The 20,029-nt window shown below is 45.2% G+C and overlaps 1 protein-coding gene across 9 annotated transcripts in view; it reads right to left on the bottom strand.

Annotated features, from left to right (window-relative positions):
* Nucleotides 1-1,370: 1,370 nt before the first annotated feature.
* PLEKHA6 (pleckstrin homology domain containing A6) overlaps nt 1,371-20,029 on the bottom strand; it is a 687,077-nt gene continuing 668,418 nt past the window's right edge. For all 9 annotated transcript variants that reach the window (XM_078644647.1, XM_078644649.1, XM_078644650.1 and 6 more), the window contains 2 exons: nt 17,637-17,797; nt 1,371-5,271 (listed from right to left, as the gene is read on the bottom strand). In XM_078644647.1, coding sequence (XP_078500773.1) covers nt 17,646-17,797 — 152 coding nt within the window. In that variant the 3' untranslated portion in view covers nt 1,371-5,271; nt 17,637-17,645. The remainder of the gene's footprint in view (nt 5,272-17,636; nt 17,798-20,029) is intronic.

Raw genomic sequence — 20,029 nt, 5'->3', positions numbered from 1 at the left:
AAGGGTTACGAGCATATGTAGATAATCACTTTATTTTGTAGAGCTATTGCTTGATGCCACTCGTGGTTCCATTCTCTGCACTGATGCTTAGTTGGTAAGTTTTTGCCCATCCGTCTTTCCCCTTGTCTTTAAGTGTCTTTCCCCTACAGTAAATAAGGCTGGCACATAATCGGTGGTTGCCACACTTGATGTGTATCGGTATTGGATCCATACTGCCGGGTTGTCACAACGTTAGATCAAGTTGAAGCGCTTGAATTATCTATCTGGGGTATTGTTTTCTGAAAATGTAATACATTTCTAATTTTTATCGCTATTAAAAGCTTACGTCTAGAATGCAATGTTTGTGTCTTGATGTATTAGCAGTGTTAGGTTGGCACTATTTAGCTGCCTCTCCTTTCTGCGTTTCCAATGTGTGGGTGTTGGCCGTCCTTAAGGTGCTTTTTGAATAGCCTGCCTCTCACTAAAACATTGTTTAACGTAGCAGGTTCACTAATACCCTGAATTACACTCTGTATGATCGCTGTTCTTTCTCTGGGCTTCCATTGGCTGGGCCTTCACTGTCATCACTTCCTGCACTGAAGGATTGTCGTTTTTAGGTTTCGCCTGTCGCTCGCCACACACACCACACCACACACAGCTCACCATAAACAGCTCACTACCATACATGCCAACATTTCAGAAGAGCAAAGTGTGTGTGGCTTTGTGTATGTGTGTGTGGCTCTGTGTGTGTGTGTGTGGCTCTGTGTGTGTGTGTGGCTCTGGGTGTGTGTGTGTGGGTGTGTGTGGCTGGCTCTGGGTGTGTGTGTGGCTCTGGGTGTGTGTGGCTGGCTCTGGGTGTGTGTGTGTGTGTGGCTCTGGGTGTGTGTGTGTGTGTGTGGCTCTGGGTGTGTGTGTGTGGGATTCTGTGTGTGTGTGTGTGTGTGTGTGTGGTAGTAATTGCTGTCTGCTGAGCTCGTCCATAGGGTACAATAGGTCTCACATTTGCGAGAGATTAAGCTAATGGCAATGTAAATGACAATGCCATTTATTTATCTGTTTTCGAAACCAACACATACATACAAAATTTGTCATTTACAATGCCAATAGCTCTAACTTTTTCAAAGGCGAAACCATTGCATTGTAAATGCTTGTTAAACTATGCATGGAAAGTGTGTGAGGGAGCTGAGCTATTTTGCATTGGTACTGGCATTGTTTTACCTGTGCTGTAAGCTAGTAAAACTGTCAAAACCTTTTATCAAAAATTTGTCAAAACTATTGATTTTGTCAATTCTTGTTTAAATAGCCAGGTGTATAAACTATAAAAATGAGCCAGATAGTATAGCATGGAGAGTGTATTTGATCCTCTGGTAATATACAAGCATTTTCAAAGATAATCTGCTCAGACGGTCTTTATTGCTAGCCAATACAGTCATCATTAACATGTTATGAAACCCTCTTATCACAAGGAAAGACAGAATATCTTACAAAAAACACCCTTTCCACACAGTGCTACAATCTGATGGAGCAAATAAAGACACTGACCACTTTAAAAAAGAAAGGGCATGTATTATTATTATTTTTTTTTTAATAAAGCAGAGATATTCGTTTCCTTGCACCATGAAACAGGATTAGCTGGCAGTTAAACATTCCATCGTCTCCAGAGCCTGTAAAGGCTGGAAAGTGCTAAACCAGCAAATCCTCACTCTTCGCGTCACATTATGAGAAAGGGAAACCATTTTCAGGCTTACTGTACACATATATTAAATAATTTCCTTTAAAACAAAAAAATACATTTTTATACACTTATTTTTAAATATCTCATTTGTTTCCAACTGTCTACTTAATGCATGGACTGGCCTGCCAGAAGCTTGGTCTGCAAGTGAGGGGGCATCCTGATTCTGCCTGTGTGGCTTCTCCGAGTGTAGACCCATTTGCACCAGCTCTGAAACTGTCCTCGGAATATTCTTCTGGGACTGCCTGCAAGAACTTCTGTGCACCTGTCTGTGCAGGCACTTTGCTCCTCTGCCACTGCCTTCATGTAACTATTTTGTTACAACCTGGATACCAGGACTGGCTTGTAGCTTTTTTGTTTTTTGTACACCAGCCGATCTTCTTTCAAACTGCCCAAGTCTGGCTACCCTGAAAACTTACTTTACAAATCTTTGCATGCTTTTGTTCCATCACCCTTACTTGCTTTATGAGACATCACATGTACCTTCTACTACATGCCTATTACCACACCTCATGGTAATTCCATTTTGTAACCAGTGAGCGACTGCCACTAAAGCAGACGCACCGAGAAACGAGACACTTTCTCTCCCAAATGCAGGGCCTCAGTAGTAGAGTCTCCCTTTTTTTGCTGATACCTGCCTGCCACTGGGCAGCAGCTGCAGATTTATAAGATGGACATGCATCAGCAGAATGTGGTGATTGGGTGCGCCAGGACAGGGATATATCAGCAGGCTCGTGTTTATATGCCAGCATCTCCAATTGAGACAGGGATGGACCGGCAGATCCAGGCTTCAGGGGACTGTGCAGCGTATCCACAGCAGCCACACATGTACAGGATGCGCACCCAACCAATGCACCGCCAGCACTGATTAACCAGTGAAAACAAACATACATATATATTATATATCATACAATTACTTTCAATAAAACATATATTAAGGCATGTGTAGCAAAAAAAAGGACTTGGCTTTGATGAAATAAGTGAGGCCTTCAGAATATCAAAAGTTGCTTCACATCTCAACGCCCTTTCTCCTAACCGAAGACTAAATTTGTATCAGAGTCCGGGGTGAAAGGGTCGTGTGGGAAGGGTCAGGACAGCTGCTTCTGGAGACCCCACAAGAGGCTACTGAACGAGTGGGTATGCGGGTTACATCACGTCATTGGTCCCTTCTCTTTACTGGTCAATCTTAAATGGACGTGACTGGCAAATACTGGACACAGACACGCTTAAAAATATAAAATGGAACCAGGAGCAAAAAGACGTCTTTTTCCACTTTTAAAAAATAAATTATACTAAAAATATAAAAAGGGAGTCAGGCTTCCTCTGTGTATAGGTACTTTGGCTCCAGCAAATTAATCAAAGCTAGTGTTCGCAAAGAATGAGGCAAGGAAGGGTTGTAGGCAGTTATTGCAAGGGCCTGTCCTGTGCCTTCAACTGATGGCTTTCTCTGGGGTTGAGCTCAGTTGCAACAGTCCCATCCCAGCTGAAAATGCAAGATGATTTCTATGGAACCTCGTGGCAGCGGATGTCAGGGCAACATCTAGCGCAGGTCTCTCCACGAGTCCTACTTTCCTGCCCCCCCCCCCCCCAAGGGTCATAAAAGCAAAAGAAAGAACCTCGTTTTTACAGCTCTCTGTATGTTCATATTTAATGTCCTCCTCGTGAAGTCACAGACATAGCTAATCTTAGAACACTGTCATCTGCCTACGACTTTGATAGCAGCTCTGAAGAGTTTTGTAAATGCTCCAAGGGCTGCCGTGCAGTAGAAGAAATATTTAGGGACTGGTCGTCACCTATAGGGTAAACTGTATGTATATACCTGTGTTCCAATCTTCATCACCAGTCTTTGTTGGAAGAGCAACCTCATTAGATATTGGAGGTGGCCCCTTGCGATAGAGGTAAACAGTACGCTATTAAAAAAATATATATAAGAAATATGTTAAATGGAATATAAAAATGGACGAAAGGGTGTATTCAAGCTTCCGGCCACTTGGTTATCTATTCCAACGATTCCAAAAACATTGAGAACCATCTTTGTATGGCAACGCATCGCCTGACTGCAGCAGTGGCAAGTCCATGAACTGGATCTAAGATTCAGGGATCAGTAGAGGGATTCCACCATCTAGGACTGGTATGCTGGGGTGTGGTGGTGCAGACTCATAGCAAGGAGACGGATCTGACTTGGATATGCGTCTTGAAACCTCCTGAGGGCGGTTATGGTCTGTGGACTGCCATTATTTCCCATTACCCAGGTCTACATTTAGCTACATTTACAGGAATCAGGAAAAAAGTAAAGAACACAACATAAAGAGCTCCACAGGATGGAAGGTCTCAGCAGCATGCCTCCTATAATTACCTCATTTGGAGGCAGTGCACCTATCAGTGAATTAAACAGGCCAGTTAACAAAAGTACTTTGAAGCTGTGTCTTTTGCAAAAGTCCATTGTGCTCGACACACGGAAAAGGGGAAATGGAGTGCAATTTGCACAAGCAATTTCAAGGGACATTGCACCAGGAACCTCACTGTTTACAATGCATGTCAATGAACATGGAAGCAGATCCTTTACAGTGAGTGTACAGTGGATTTCAATGGGGAGTTGTAGCATGTCTCGCTCTGTGGACAATGTAATGCAATGTGTGTTGTAGCAAGTGGCTTTACAATGGGAGATTGCAGGTTCTACGTTGTGTCTAGTCACTCCACTGGGTGCTTGGAAATAGCAAACATCGTTATATATACACACCATGGAACCCTAAAACTTGCAGAGTCTATTCTGGCACACTTGACTTCTGAACCAAGTCCTGTTTTTCCTCCTGCTCAGGGGCCCCCGTCTGCCTTGGCCAATAGTCACAGTACAGAGGCCACAGCACCTCACCCTTCTCTTCCCTGCCTCCTCGACAGACCGCAGCCTGAGTTCACCCTCCACACAGCGTTGAGTCGAATCACCTCTGCATGCCTGACTTCATGTGAACTTCACTGACAAGCTCAAAGTCCTTCTGTTTCCTTCAGTCAGATCCCTTAGAGTTCCGTGTCTAGGCCTGCAGACCCTTGTGCCTTACTCCGCGCCCCCTTGTGCTTTTGTCCTTTTGTCCCGTGGACCTTGCCGAAGCGGTGCAAATCATGATAAATGCACGGAGACGTTCTCTTGAAATGGCCCGAGCATGTGGTAGGACTTCTCAATCACTCCTTGCTGGTCATCTGCCGCAGACATTCCTTGCCAGAGGGGGTGCGGACAGTGATTGCAGAATGTACCTTTTGACGCATGTGGCTGGCCCAAATTCAAATCCTGGGCGGGGTCCAGTCAGCTCATGCATTCGCATGTGCAGTGGCACAAAGCTTCATTCATTCCTCTAGCTGTCATTCTAAACAGGTTTGTTGCGGTAACAGTTACAGGGGTTTCTGTTCCACAGCTTCCCTCGTTTTGGAGAATGTCCTTTTTGTCCCAGTTCCGGACACCCTCCCTGTTGACAAAGAAAAATTCTAGAGCATGTGGATGGTGAAGGGATCTGATGCCTGAAGGGGTTAAAATGTGGGTCTGTGGTGCTGCTCTGAAGCTGCTAGTGCTGTGGAAAAAGAAAGAGGAGACACAACAAGGCAGTGGTTGGTTAGCTACAGTACACTAAAGCAATCAGAGATAACAACTTTAATACAATACTGGCGTCTTTTACTTATCTTGGTAACCTTTGACACCCCAGCCAGGAGCAAATACTCACTAATAAGATCTGGAAGAAAACTCAACAGATCCCAAGAGCTATAACAGCAGACCCGCCACTCTTTTGACAGTACCTCTCTCAATTAAGTCACATTTTTTTCTTCGCTTCATGTGCATATACTTATTTGGCCTTTTTTGAGTCAAATAATTATTTCCACTTTGAATACACAATTTTAGTAATTGACGGTTAATTATATTTCTTTAATGTTTTTTCAAAGTTTAGCGTTAAACGTTTCTTTTCAGTATTATGATTTTAACATTATTTACAATATGTTCTTGTAGCTGTGCTTTTAAACAGTTTGTTTAATTTCATATTCTATTTTTGCATTCCCTTTGTGATCAGCGTGGCTTGCTGCTGACAAAAATCTGTTCCCAAGGTAGTTACAAACCACTTAGTGGTTGAATATATATATTGTGATTGGGAGCACAGCACTGGGCTAGTGCTCTGAGGTGCTGAGGGGGACTCGTAGTCAGTAGTGCTGATCAGGGTCGCTCTCAGGAGTTTCAGGTAGGCTTCACTTTCTACCAATTGCGAAGACTTACAGAATCTGAGTTCTTCTTCTCAGAGTAAGTATCACCCTGCCATTGACCAGAATCAATTTGCTGCAGATACGGATGAACAGCAAAGACTGCTGTATCAGTGAATGACACAGAAAGAATCCCAAGATGTCCATGTTAAATCTTCTTTTCAATCTCTTAAGAATCCTTATGGTGGTTCCATGCTTGACCCAAACAACATTAATCACACGGCGTGGAAAGATTGGTCACCAACGGACCATGTAGTGGACAAGATTAAGTTTATTTATTTATTTATTTATTTAGAGGTTTTATATAGCGCTGGCTGGACCCAGGGGTATCAGAGCGCTTTACATTTTTGAGACAAGAAGGTCAGTAAGACATGGGTCATACATAGCATAAATGAGTATAAACAACATATAAGTCTCCGCCATACATATTTCAAAATGATAAATATGGGAAATAAGAACACCGAAAAGTGGGAGATGTGATAATCAAAAATAACCAGGCATACATTGAAAATTGCAGAGGAGGATAGGGAGGTTGGTGGTCAGAATTGGGTTTGTAAGGACGAGAGCTGTAGGGGCAGAAATGAGGGCAGACGGAGGACAAGGGAAGGGGGGGCTGCAGGGTGGAGTGAAGGTGGTAAACAGGGAGGTGAAAGTGACGAGGAGGAAGGGCGAAGTAAGGCTGAAAAGAAGGGAGGCAGATGTATCTGAGGTCGGACAGAAGTGGCCAGTGGAAGATAGCAGATATGGATTATGGTCCCCAATATTTATTGAGGAGATGTAGTTTGAGTTCTTTTTTGAAGCAAGGGTAGGAAGGGTTGCAACGAAGGTCAGTTGGAAGGGCATTCCAAATGCATGGAGCGTTGCCGGAAAAGGACCGAGACTGGGTGGTTTTCTTTTTTTGAAGGGGGGGGGGGGGATAAGAAGGAAGGTGTTTGTGCTTCTCAAGGAACGGGAGCAACCGGCTTTTGTGAGTTTGTTAGCGAGGTAGGTCGGTGTATTCTGATGGAGAATTTTGTGTGTAATGCAGGCTGTTTTGTACGATGATCTACCTTCAATGGGGAGCCATTTAAGGATTTTAAGGGTAGGGGAGATGTGGTCGAATCGCTTGCAGTCAGAGGTAAGCCTAGCTGCAAGGTACAGCACAGATTTAAGCGGTGCGAGGTGGATCTTGGGAATTCCGGTGAGAATGGCATTGCCATAGTCGATGCGAGAAAGAACAAGGGATTGGACTGCTAGTTTGAAATCATCGATAGGGATGAAGGGCTTGATTTTCTTAAGGTGGCGGAGAGTGAAGAGGGCTCCTTTGGCAGAATTATTGATGTGTGTCTTGAGGGTTAGGAGGTCGTCAAGTGAGATACCTAGTGATTTGACTGAGGAGGACAAAGATAAGGAGCAGTTGAGGGCATTAAGGTCAGAGATCCAATTCTGAATAGGGAGCTGGTTGTTTTTAGGGGAAAAAAGAATTATTTCAGTTTTTTTAGGGTTGAGTTTGAGGTGGTTAGTGTGGAACCAGGCTTGAATCTTGATGAGTGTTGTTGAGGTGAAGGATGTCAGCATGGGTTTTAATCTTATAATAGAGTTGGGTGTCATCGGCATAGAGATGGTAGTTGATCCCGGCTTGTTTAAGAATGAGTGTGAGGGGTTAAGTTATGTTTAGGACCTCCCCTTGATGATTGGGAGGCTAGAAATGTTGTCATGGCAACGTGCTCAAGGGCAAACAGGTTCACAGATTAGTTTAAAATTGATGGGTATGGCCCAGCTGATTCGTCCTTGGAGTACCAATGGCATGCTTTTAGCAGACATACCGATACTTCTCTCCTGAAATGGTTGAGGAGTTACTACATCTCATTCCAAATTGTTGCAGCCTATTGATGAGTTCAGAGGGAGGATCTACTGAAAGCAGGAATTGTACCTCCTTAGAGTATTCAGGAAGTCTCAGATTGTCCCAGAACTATTGAAATAGTTGGAAGACAACGTCTAATTCCTGAGGTCTAGGAACTAAAAACCTGATATGTAACTGCATAAACTAGCTGGAGTCACTGATGTTTGGAATGGGGACGGTTTCCAGTTACAGGCCCTGTGATATAAGTGGACAATTGTCATTACAATTAGTCTGAGAACAGACTTATGTTATGGGACCATCATGCCCATGGTGGTTCCCTGATGTTATTTTCTTAAATTACTTTCTACTGAAACAAAACCATTGTGTAGAGATTGAGGAACTTCTATGGATTCAAAGTGTGCGGTATGTTAATATATTATCTTTTACTTTTTTGGAGTGACCTTCCATTGCTCTCTGAAGCAACTTTCTCAGAAGTTGCCATGCTGCTGTTTTATGAGCGCCTGGGGGCACTAGAATTTGCATGATCGCCCACGTTGCAGCCTGGCAGATATGAAGGATGGGCACCTCTCACACCAACACAATTTAAGCAGCTTAGCCTATATGGAATATGCCCTCTGACCTTCCAGGGACTTCTTTTGGCCAGTGCGTTACAGATCTTAATGCAAATCCTAGACATGCTCCTCTTTGTACAGCGTTCCCTTTCTTCACTCCAGACAACTCCACAAAAAGTTGGTCATCAACTTGAAGGTCCTTGTTGGACTCTATGTAAATGCTTAAAGCTCTTTAGGGTTCCAACATATGGAGCCTCCCCTCCTTTTCTGAGGTGTTAGGGAGAGCAAAGAATGATGGCAGAGGGAAAGAATGCCCAACATGGAAGGTAATTATTTACAACAAGGGGTGGTGATGGACAGAGTCTCTGAATTAAGCAGAGTACTCTCACCCAGTCAAGAGATCAGGGCTAGATCCAACACCGTTTTTTAGCTCATTGCACCATCCCAGTTTCAGAACCTGGCTGTATGCAAATTAGTCTGTCCCTGGCCCAGTGCATCATGGGAACAGGGCAGACCAGACTACAAAAGCCAATTCTTACACTGGGAAGGAAACAAGCTTCCGGGGACCGGTTTCTGCCATTTCAGGCGTCTTCGGCCCGGCTTGCTTGAATCCTGATGGTGCAATGAGCAAGGGACTCACATCTGAGTATACCCTTCCACGCTTAGGGTGGACAAAATTATTTACAACAAGGGGTGGTGATGGACAGAGTCTCTGAATTAAGCAGAGTACTCTCACCCAGTCAAGAGATCAGGGCTAGATCCAACACCGTTTTTTAGCTCATTGCACCATCCCAGTTTCAGAACCTGGCTGTATGCAAATTAGTCTGTCCCTGGCCCAGTGCATCATTGGAACAGGGCAGACCAGACTACAAAAGCCAATTCTTACACTGGGAAGGAAACAAGCTTCCGGGGACCGGTTTCTGCCATTTCAGGCGTCTTCGGCCCGGCTTGCTTGAATCCTGATGGTGCAATGAGCAAGGGACTCACATCTGAGTATACCCTTCCACGCTTAGGGTGGACAAAATTATTTACAACAAGGGGTGGTGATGGACAGAGTCTCTGAATTAAGCAGAGTACTCTCACCCAGTCAAGAGATCAGGGCTAGATCCAACACCGTTTTTTAGCTCATTGCACCATCCCAGTTTCAGAACCTGGCTGTATGCAAATTAGTCTGTCCCTGGCCCAGTGAATCATGGGAACAGGGCAGACCAGACTACAAAAGCCAATTCTTACACTGGGAAGGAAACAAGCTTCCGGGGACCGGTTTCTGCCATTTCAGGCGTCTTCGGCCCGGCTTGCTTGAATCCTGATGGTGCAATGAGCAAGGGACTCACATCTGAGTATACCCTTCCACGCTTAGGGTGGGGAAAATTATTTACAACAAGGGGTGGTGATGGACAGAGTCTCTGAATTAAGCAGAGTACTCTCACCCAGTCAAGAGATCAGGGCTAGATCCAACACCGTTTTTTAGCTCATTGCACCATCCCAGTTTCAGAACCTGGCTGTATGCAAATTAGTCTGTCCCTGGCCCAGTGCATCATGGGAACAGGGCACACCAGACTACAAAAGCCAATTCTTACACTGGGAAGGAAACAAGCTTCCGGGGACCGGTTTCTGCCATTTCAGGCGTCTTCGGCCCGGCTTGCTTGAATCCTGATGGTACAATGAGCAAGGGACTCACATCTGAGTATACCCTTCCACGCTTGGTAGTTTGGTCTGCCCTGTTCCCATGATGCACTGGGCCAGGGACAGACTATTTTGCATATAGCCAGGTTCTGAGCTGGGATGGGGCAGTGAGATAAATAACGGTGATGGATCAAGCCCTGATCTTTGGACTGGGTAAGAGTGGTCTGCTTAATTCAGACACTCTGTTCATCACCACCCCCTTTTCTGTATCGTTTTTGGCCACTATAGGTGTGGCAGGGTATACTCAGACATGAGTCCCTTTCTCACTGCTCCATCAGGATTCAAGCAAGCCGGGCCGAAGAGGCTGAAATGCCAGAAACCGGTCCCCGGTAGCTTGTCTCCTTTCTGGTGAAGAATTGGCTTGGTAGTTTGGTCTGCCCTGTTCCCATGATGCACTGGGCCAGGGACAGACTATTTTGCATATAGCCAGGTTCTGAGCTGGGATGGGGCAGTGAGATAAATAACGGTGATGGATCAAGCCCTGATCTTTGGACTGGGTAAGAGTGGTCTGCTTAATTCAGACACTCTGTTCATCACCACCCCCTTTTCTGTATCGTTTTTGGCCACTATAGGTGTGGCAGGGTATACTCAGACATGAGTCCCTTTCTCACTGCTCCATCAGGATTCAAGCAAGCCGGGCCGAAGAGGCTGAAATGCCAGAAACCGGTCCCCGGTAGCTTGTCTCCTTTCTGGTGAAGAATTGGCTTGGTAGTTTGGTCTGCCCTGTTCCCATGATGCACTGGGCCAGGGACAGACTATTTTGCATATAGCCAGGTTCTGAGCTGGGATGGGGCAGTGAGATAAATAACGGTGATGGATCAAGCCCTGATCTTTGGACTGGGTAAGAGTGGTCTGCTTAATTCAGACACTCTGTTCATCACCACCCCCTTTTCTGTATCGTTTTTGGCCACTATAGGTGTGGCAGGGTATACTCAGACATGAGTCCCTTTCTCACTGCTCCATCAGGATTCAAGCAAGCCGGGCCGAAGAGGCTGAAATGCCAGAAACCGGTCCCCGGTAGCTTGTCTCCTTTCTGGTGAAGAATTGGCTTGGTAGTTTGGTCTGCCCTGTTCCCATGATGCACTGGGCCAGGGACAGACTATTTTGCATATAGCCAGGTTCTGAGCTGGGATGGGGCAGTGAGATAAATAACGGTGATGGATCAAGCCCTGATCTTTGGACTGGGTAAGAGTGGTCTGCTTAATTCAGACACTCTGTTCATCACCACCCCCTTTTCTGTATCGTTTTTGGCCACTATAGGTGTGGCAGGGTATACTCAGACATGAGTCCCTTTCTCACTGCTCCATCAGGATTCAAGCAAGCCGGGCCGAAGAGGCTGAAATGCCAGAAACCGGTCCCCTGTAGCTTGTCTCCTTTCTGGTGAAGAATTGGCTTGGTAGTTTGGTCTGCCCTGTTCCCATGATGCACTGGGCCAGGGACAGACTATTTTGCATATAGCCAGGTTCTGAGCTGGGATGGGGCAGTGAGATAAATAACGGTGATGGATCAAGCCCTGATCTTTGGACTGGGTAAGAGTGGTCTGCTTAATTCAGACACTCTGTTCATCACCACCCCCTTTTCTGTATCGCAACATGGAAGGTAGTCACAGAAAGCAGGGCAGCCCATCATTACCGCTCTGGTGCTCCACCCCGCTCCTTTTCTAAAGCATGATGAGTGTCTGTTAGGCTGAGCAAAGGTCAGTCTGACAGACACTCTACATCAGGGTCAAGCAGCCAGGTGCTTTACATGTGCTAGTGTGCAGGTGCCTGGCAGCCTTAGCCAAACTTTGCCGGGCTCAAGATTTTATAGCTCTTAGGGCATAACCTCATCAACTGGGCAAAGCCCTATGAGGTCCGAACACTCAGGGCGAAGGGGAACGTCACTGATAGAATCATACCTGGGCGCTGCAGGGTTGCATTCAATTTGCAATATGACATCCTTGCTGCTAGACAATCCTCCACAAAATCCATTTATTACAGATGGAGAGACACATTTGAAGCCCAGTGTGGTTTGTGGGGTAAGGACCGCTTAGAGGTAAAGCGGTCAGATATCCTTTTGTTTATTTTGCCTTTAGCCCAACAAGGTTTTGCAGTGGGCACTGTAAAAGGTTATTTGTTGGCCATTTCGTACTTTCTGCGTTTGCCAGGCTAACTGCCCTTTTATAAAACACCTGTTGTGATAGATTTAAAAAAGGTTTGACATCTTTAGGCCCCAAGCCGTTTGTAATGTCACAGTGGGACCTTAACTTGGTCTTGACATTCCTCACGTTTGTCCTTCGAGCCTGTGCATTCCTACTCACTGCATCTCCTGACCTTAACAATTGCATACCTCATTGCTGGAATAGCCTCTAAATTTACCAAACTGGTGTGAAAAATTGTTTGGAAGGGATCAACAGCCACAAGAAATATGCTGTAGCTCTACTGTCTTTAAAGCATTCCAATACACACAAATGTTAAAGTGAGGTACAATAACTGCATGTATTGTATTTGAAATCTGCTCAATAAATAAGCGGTAATGAGAATTGGAGGCCAGGTCATTTCTATGTGATATAAGTTTAGTACGCCCTACCAGGCCCCCGTAATGGACGTGACCCCTAAGATTTAAAACTTTAAAGCATTCCAAAGCAGAGTCCACCTTCTCTCTGAAGAGGCGCAACACAACAGAAGGCATGTCCATTAGCAAAGCCTGTATATCGCTGGAAAACCTGGTGGACCTCATGCAGGCATATCAATGGAGGACAACACTGGTACCGACTACATTGACAAGGTAATCTAAGTTATCCAAATCGGCACGGATAAAATAAGTTGCTGCACTGCTATAATGTCTGGGACAAAGAGGCCCTAAAATAATCCAGCACAGCTGGCAAAAACTCACTGGCCATGTCCCAAAGGATAGATCACAGTGCCAGGATTGTGCAAGAAAACACACGCTTCCCAAAGGCATGAATCCCCTTTGACTTTCAAAAACGGGGAAGTGGCTGGGAATGAATTAGGATTTACCTTACTGGCAGAGGTCTGTAAAATAAGGCTCTCTGGAGTGGGATGCTTGGTGAGGAAATCTGTTGAGAAAAATATGGGTCACTAGGCACCAATTTATTATATATGGCCAGCTACATATTCATAGACTGGAAAGAACATGGTTTCCATCAGTATCTGAGAGGGCATCACTAAATGGAAGTAACGTTTCAAATGTCACTGTTTGGGCTGGACTGTTCCCATGAGGCACAGGATCAAGACTGATTTGCACATGGCCGGGTCTAAACTGGGGTGGCATGGTGAGCAAAAGAATGATGGATTTAACCAAGATCTCTTGGCTGGAGTGAACGTTTTAATTTGCTCTGCATTCCGTCCATCAATTGTGTCTCTTTTGCTTCCTCCCCTTGAGTGCACCGTGTATGCTCAGACGTGGGTCCCGGACTCACTGTGCTACTGGATTCAAGCTATCATGGCTGATGAGGGGTGAAACTCCGAAACCAGTCCTAGAATGCTTGTTTCCGGTCCAGGGGGGACCTGGCTTAGCAGTTTGGGCTGGACTGTTCCCATGAGACACAGGGTCAAGACTGATTTGCATTGGGCCAGGTCTAAACTGGGGTGGCATGGTGAGCAAAAGAATGATGGGTTTAACCCAGATCTCTTGACTGGGGTGAAAGTTTTGATCTGTTCTGCATTCCGTCCATCCATTGTGTGTCAAATGTCACTGGCCCAGGCTGCAGAATTTCAGCCGAAACATTGTTTTAGTTTCAATGGAGAGCAGCCACAAATCTAGTAACTCTGCAAATGACGCAATCTTTTCCGATGGTGGCCCATGTGGCGAGTCAAACTCTGTCTCAGGAATGGTATTAAGCACACTAGCATTGTGTAAATCAAGGTATAAGGCATCATCAGTAAAATATGGGTGGAAAAAGTTATCCATCTCATCATCATCATCAATATCCTGGTGTGTACTCTGCTATGGCACAGGATTAGTCCAGACCAAAAAGATAATGGATACTCTGTTGATTGTACAGCGTGGTAGAGGTACCAAGGTTGCAGTCAGTCTACATGACAGCTAGATGCGCTTTTGTAATTTCATAGCATGACATCAGCAGAGCTCAGTGGAGAAGCGTGGCTCAGTGGTTAGAGACGACAGACCCGGAAGCTGAGATCGGCTGTGGACCAGGGTTCGATTCCCCGCCTCGGCGGGTCTCGGGCTCAAAAAATTCCACACACTCGACAATTCTCGCTCCGGTGCCTACTCGACTCACGGGGTCACACTCTGCGACTCTGGGCAATAGCGTGCTTAATCTCCACTACGGCCCCTCGCGGCGGGATGCCTGGCTTTCACCTTGTGGATACCCTGCCGGGGTATCTCACAGGGGAATACCAGGACGGGTTCCCTAAGCAAGCGCCTTGATGCCTTCGGGTGATACGTGCGCTATATAAGTCGCAATACATTTACATTTATACATTTTACAATCTCATGCTGGATCAGTGTCCGACATGGGCCGGCACCATTGGTCCTGGGGTTGGGAACCAGTGAGGAGGGATCCAATGGCAGTAACCGGATTAGAGGCCCCTGCAGATCCATGTGGGCTCAAGACACAACAGAGGGAGCTGAATCATTTGCCGCACAGCTTCTTTCAAGGTCCCGTTCTACCGTGGGGTCGACAGCCCAGGGATCTTGCGGCATGTCAGGTCAAGCTGAGGAATGGTTCAATGACCTCCATGGAGTCTTGACGCCTTCAAGATTTCTCTCTTGAGTCACAGTGGTGGGATGGAGTCGAATCCCACTTCACTTTTTTATGCTTACAATTGGACTTGGACTTACTGGAGGACTTCAACGAGGAAGTGGAATAGTCGCAGGAACGGCCCCAGGATCTAGTACGGGCCTGTGACCTGTATTGGTATGTACATGAAGGCCGCAAACAATTCTTGTGTTAGGAGATACACAACTTCTCCTCCTGGCTTTGAATCTCCTTAGGGTGCATGTCACAGCACGGCTTGAATCCTGTCATTTTTGGTTGGACATTGTTTGCTAGCATACTTCTGAAAACTTTAGGAAACTATTTTAAAAAAATCAACAAATTCAGGAGTGGAGCTCTGGATCCACATGAAAAGGCACAGAAGAAGGATCTGATGTCAGTGTGCAGGAATCGTGCTTATATGCAGCGCAGCTTGATCACTTCCTGAGGAAGTATGGAACCCGCGCCACGTTGGGGCACTGTTACAAAATTGTCTGGTTTCAATCTGGCATCTGGTGTACATATTAAGACATATTAAGGAGAGGAATCTGTATCACGCTGGAATTATCCATGCTTAGATGTCTGAAGGAAACTAAAATGAATACTACACAGGTCAAATCAGAAGGTGAAGATCAATTATGAATCTCATATGTAAAACCCTTTGGACTTTGATACCTCTGGGTCTAGCCAATATCCCCGGTGATCCTGCCTGACTTTAAAATGGCGGCCGAAATTTCCCCTGGTGCGCATCTTCCCTTTTCTCACCCCAACATTTGTTTCCAATGTTACTGCAGACTCCATAGTCTGCCAACGCTCTCTCCACTCTATGGCCCTTAAACCTGCTTTAATCTGCTCGCTCACTGTTTTTAGTCAGTGAGTGTAGCTGTTTCTGAATAAGCAACGATCAAAATGGCATCCAACACATATTAATTTATAGTTTTTTTTTCCCTTTCATGTTACCACCAACATTGGCTGCATTGGGGCAGCAGTCTCCCAGGCTACTGAACCAGCGTCCCAATTCTCAATTCACCCAATCTGCAGTGAAGGTCTTTCTCTACCAGCCCGACTGCCCCTAAAATGGCCTCAATGAATGTGCCCCTTCCCAAAGCACTCCTTCTCCCCTTGTTGGGGAGGGATCCAGCATTTATGCCCTGGAGTCTCAAACCCCTCAGAGAGTCCACAGCGATAGAGGAGTCACACATAGTGGAGGATTGGGAATTGCTTCTGTAACTCATGTATCTCATGTAACTACGCTCCAGAAACTGATGTAACTTTTTAACTATGCTTCCTCATGTAAAGCGCTCTGATACCTCCGGGTCTAGCCAGCGGTATATAAAACTTTTCAAATAAATAAATAAAACTAGTGCAATTTCCAGCTTTAGCAAGATGGGTAAACGGTGTACGCAAGAAGCATAGCTGCGGAGTAGTAACTGAAACTGATGTACTTGCAGAATATATGTATTTCATTATTTGTAATGGGTTTTCTCGTTTTTATGTGAAACGATGCTCAGTATATATTACAGTGCTAATTGGACAATTGATTTCGTTAAGTGACAATAGGCCAATATATTGGACTTAAAATCGAACATTAGACTTTGGACATGGATTGTTGCTATTCAGGAGTTATAAGAGTTTTCTTCCAGATCCTCATCATTCTTCACAGCTGGTATTTGCTGCTGGGAAGAGAGGGTAACGCAAAGGTCTAGCAAACAATATGAGGCTCCCTGGTTTTAAGACGATCTGGGGTTTACAGTCACCTATGCCAATATCACAGCTCTCCCATAGCAGTTACAGAACAGGAGTACAAGAGAACTCTGACCTCTGGCCTCTACTAGCAGTTCTGCCATTGTACCTGCATCATGTACTTGCACCCTTTCACCCCCTCTGCTATTTCTGTACTTGGTCATGCACACTGCTCTGCCAGTGCACCTACATCCTAGCCTGCAGCACACCCTGTTATTTCGCTTGGGGACATGTACCTCTTTCAATGCACATTCATTCTGATCCAAAGCAATTCCTGGTGCCTATGTGCAGAGCTACTAATACAGCACAATTTTGTCCTGCTTTTGTTTGGCAAGCCAGATTTGACCTGCAGCTACTACCGCAAGCCCAGCTCTTTGAGCCACACAAAGTTTTCTAATTAGTACATGGCTATTTTGGAGGTTAGGGCAGGAAGGATAGCAGAGCAGGAAAAGAGGTATGTCAGAGAGCAGAGCTGGGGAAGACAGATTTAGAAGGAGCCACAGAAGGAAAGGACCAGAGCAATAAGACAGCATTAAACAAAGTGGTTAGAAAGAAATACAGGGAAGGAAATATAAAGGGAAGAAGAAAGAACTAGGCTGAGAACTAAACAGGGAGAAATAGAGAAGATGAGAAATAAGCAGTGCAATAAATGAATGCCCAGTAATCACCACATCATAAAAAAGACAGATTTTCAATAAAGAATGACCAAGAGAGACCTAACTCACAGGAGCACAAGCAACCATGGGCAATGGTGGTCACTCCATTTATTCTAGCTGAATTTCATGCCATGCAAAAAGACCAGGAGGACTTGCAAGTGCAGGCAGAAATACACACACTTCTCAATCCTACACCGTGCCCACTGGCATTCTAATACTGATAACCCACACACAGCTCTGGCAGCAGACCTCTTTCCAAACCTTCAACACCTACTATTGGAAAACAAAATTGCACACACTGACCCAATGCACCACAATTGTGAGAGCACCTACTTCTGTTAAAGCACAGGGACCTATACATATAACCATGTCAATCCACTACCTTCTTTACATGCAGTCCTCCATCTTGGTTGAAACATGCTCCCTAACCACAGACCAAGAAGGGTTACACCGACCATAGACATGCACAGAATGCAGGAAGAGCGCTTACGTCATCTTTTCAGACACTCATGAAGTGCCTGCCGTGTTCATCGCTGCTGTTGCTGCTGCTGCTGTTGTCAGCTCCCCGGGATGAAGGTTCAGACGAGAAGGGATTGGTTTGAGGAGCCAGGGTCACAGGAGAAGTGGGGGGGCTTGGGGTGGCACACAGAGCTATCGAAACATAAGGTGACATGGCAGTGAGGTGCATGCAAACATCAGGGGTACAAGTGGGCAATAGAGCCGAACTGATCTCACATAATATCAGCAAATCTAATGAAAGACTGGGAATCGTTAAACCGTGGAATGGGAAAGGTTTTTTTAGGCAATCTATGACATTGAGTGATCATGTCCCAGCAGTACCAATTTTCAAAGTGCTAGTCTGTGCAGAGATTTTATTACGACTCAACACCTACTTGCCTCCAGAGCAGATACTGCATTTGGTCTATTAAACAGAATGTAGAAAAGAGCTGCTCCATTTATGTGGGTGAGGTTAGGGTCACACAGGACATGAGAGTAGGAGTTATGCAGGATCTACATAGCCGAAGAAGTATTTCCATAGAAATCTTCTACTTTCCTCGACCTCACCAAAGTTTCCACACCCCAATCTTAATGACAGAAATCTGAATCAAGGTCGGAGATACTCCTGTGATGCAATGGGACTGAACTTTATCACAACTTGTATGACGTACATAAGATACTCAGAGGAAATATCAGCATGGTGCTGACATCACTAGTCAATCTCCTTCCTCTCTCTCTCTCATCAGCACAAGGGCAACGGAGTCTTGTCTCTCTATGATAGCCTAATTTTTCACTTTGCCATGTTCTTCACCTCATCTACCCGAATTAATAGCACTCTGTTGTGATAGCCCACGTCCAATCGCTCTCCCTTTCTCCACTTAAACTCTATTTCTTCTAATTGAATCCCTCTCTCGCTACCAACTCTGTAGTCTCTTGTCTAGTCACCCTCTTCAAAATACCATGTCAAGTCCCTCAGTCGTCCTCACCACCTTATAATTCTTCCCAATAAAATGTTCTCTCCTCGCCTACCCTATGGCCATCTCCTATTTTTAGGCCTGTCTGCCGCCCTACCCTAAAGTTTGCTACTTCATTCCCCATCACAATTTTCTAAATCTTCCCATGTCCCCTGGTAAGTCTTTTACTTTTACTTCCACCTTCCCTCTCCCACTTTTCTCCGCTGCCCTGATGATCCTCACACTCCCCCTGTCCCTATACCTGTATCATCTAAACCTCTACTCAGACCTTTGCCCTTAGCTCTCCAAGTACAATTCCATATCCAGCCCATACACAGTACTAAGCTTCGGAGGACACCCACCACACCGTGATAGTTTGATGGAGGCTTCAAGGAAACATCAAGACTCCTGTAGCTATAACTAGGCTACAATGCAACCCATTATCATCCTACAGAAACCTCAAGGTGCCTTGTCAAATGAATTATGAAACTAAAGATTGTGGAATCTAGACTGCCATAAGTAATCATATTCTCTATTTAGGGATACAAAGTTCCCCTAATGTGCTTGATGTAGCAGATCTGAATTACAAGCTAAGGTGTTATCCACAGAGCCGTATAAAGGATATACCATGTGACCAGCTCTTGGGTAGGGTGCAAGGAAAAGCCATAGGGCGCATTTAAAGTTACGCCATGGAGCTGTTTAAGGAGTGTGCATGCACTAAGACATGGAATAGGCAGGGGACAAGGAGTTGAAGTATGCCATGGGGCAGACTTACCAGCAGAATATGGGGTAGGAACTTACAAGCACATACAAGGGCAGAACATTGTGGTGGAAAACTATATGAACTACCGGGTTAAAAACTGTCACAGATGGAGGCAAGATCACTTACCATAAAAAGGAACAATGGGCCAGATGTATCAACATTACATTTTGTGAGTCTATAATAGCGAATTTTACAGATATTTAGCGATTCCTACTCATTCCTTATTTGCAACTTGCAAATTGCGAGTCGCAAATAAGGAATTGCTTCCCTTTCATTTCTATGGGCCAAGAGGCCCAGAGGAATGAATGGGAATTGCACGCGCAATTTGGAGGTACCCAATAGGTGCTCGCAATTTGCGCATGCAATTTCAATGATGCAAGGGTTCCAAAAGGACATCCTGTTGCACCCCTGAAATCGGCATGTGTGCACATGTGGCGCACATACATGCCCTAAGGGGATGTATGTGAGCCACATGGCACTTTGAAAAATGCAAAAAGGTGTATTTTTCTAGGATCTAGCAAATTACCACCAACTTGAAGTTGGTGGGAATTTGCGATGGCTACTAGAATAGCATTTAGGGAATCTCAAATTGCGATCCTCTAAATGCGTGCGCAAAATAGGGAATCACAAATTTTGCAATTCCTTATTTTGTAAGTGGATTTTTTCTTA

This window comes from Lissotriton helveticus, chromosome 5_1 (assembly GCF_964261635.1).
Source record: "Lissotriton helveticus chromosome 5_1, aLisHel1.1, whole genome shotgun sequence".
NCBI lineage: Eukaryota > Metazoa > Chordata > Amphibia > Caudata > Salamandridae > Lissotriton > Lissotriton helveticus.
Note: the sequence above shows the minus strand (reverse complement) of the source record. Positions and strands in the feature narration are given on the sequence as shown.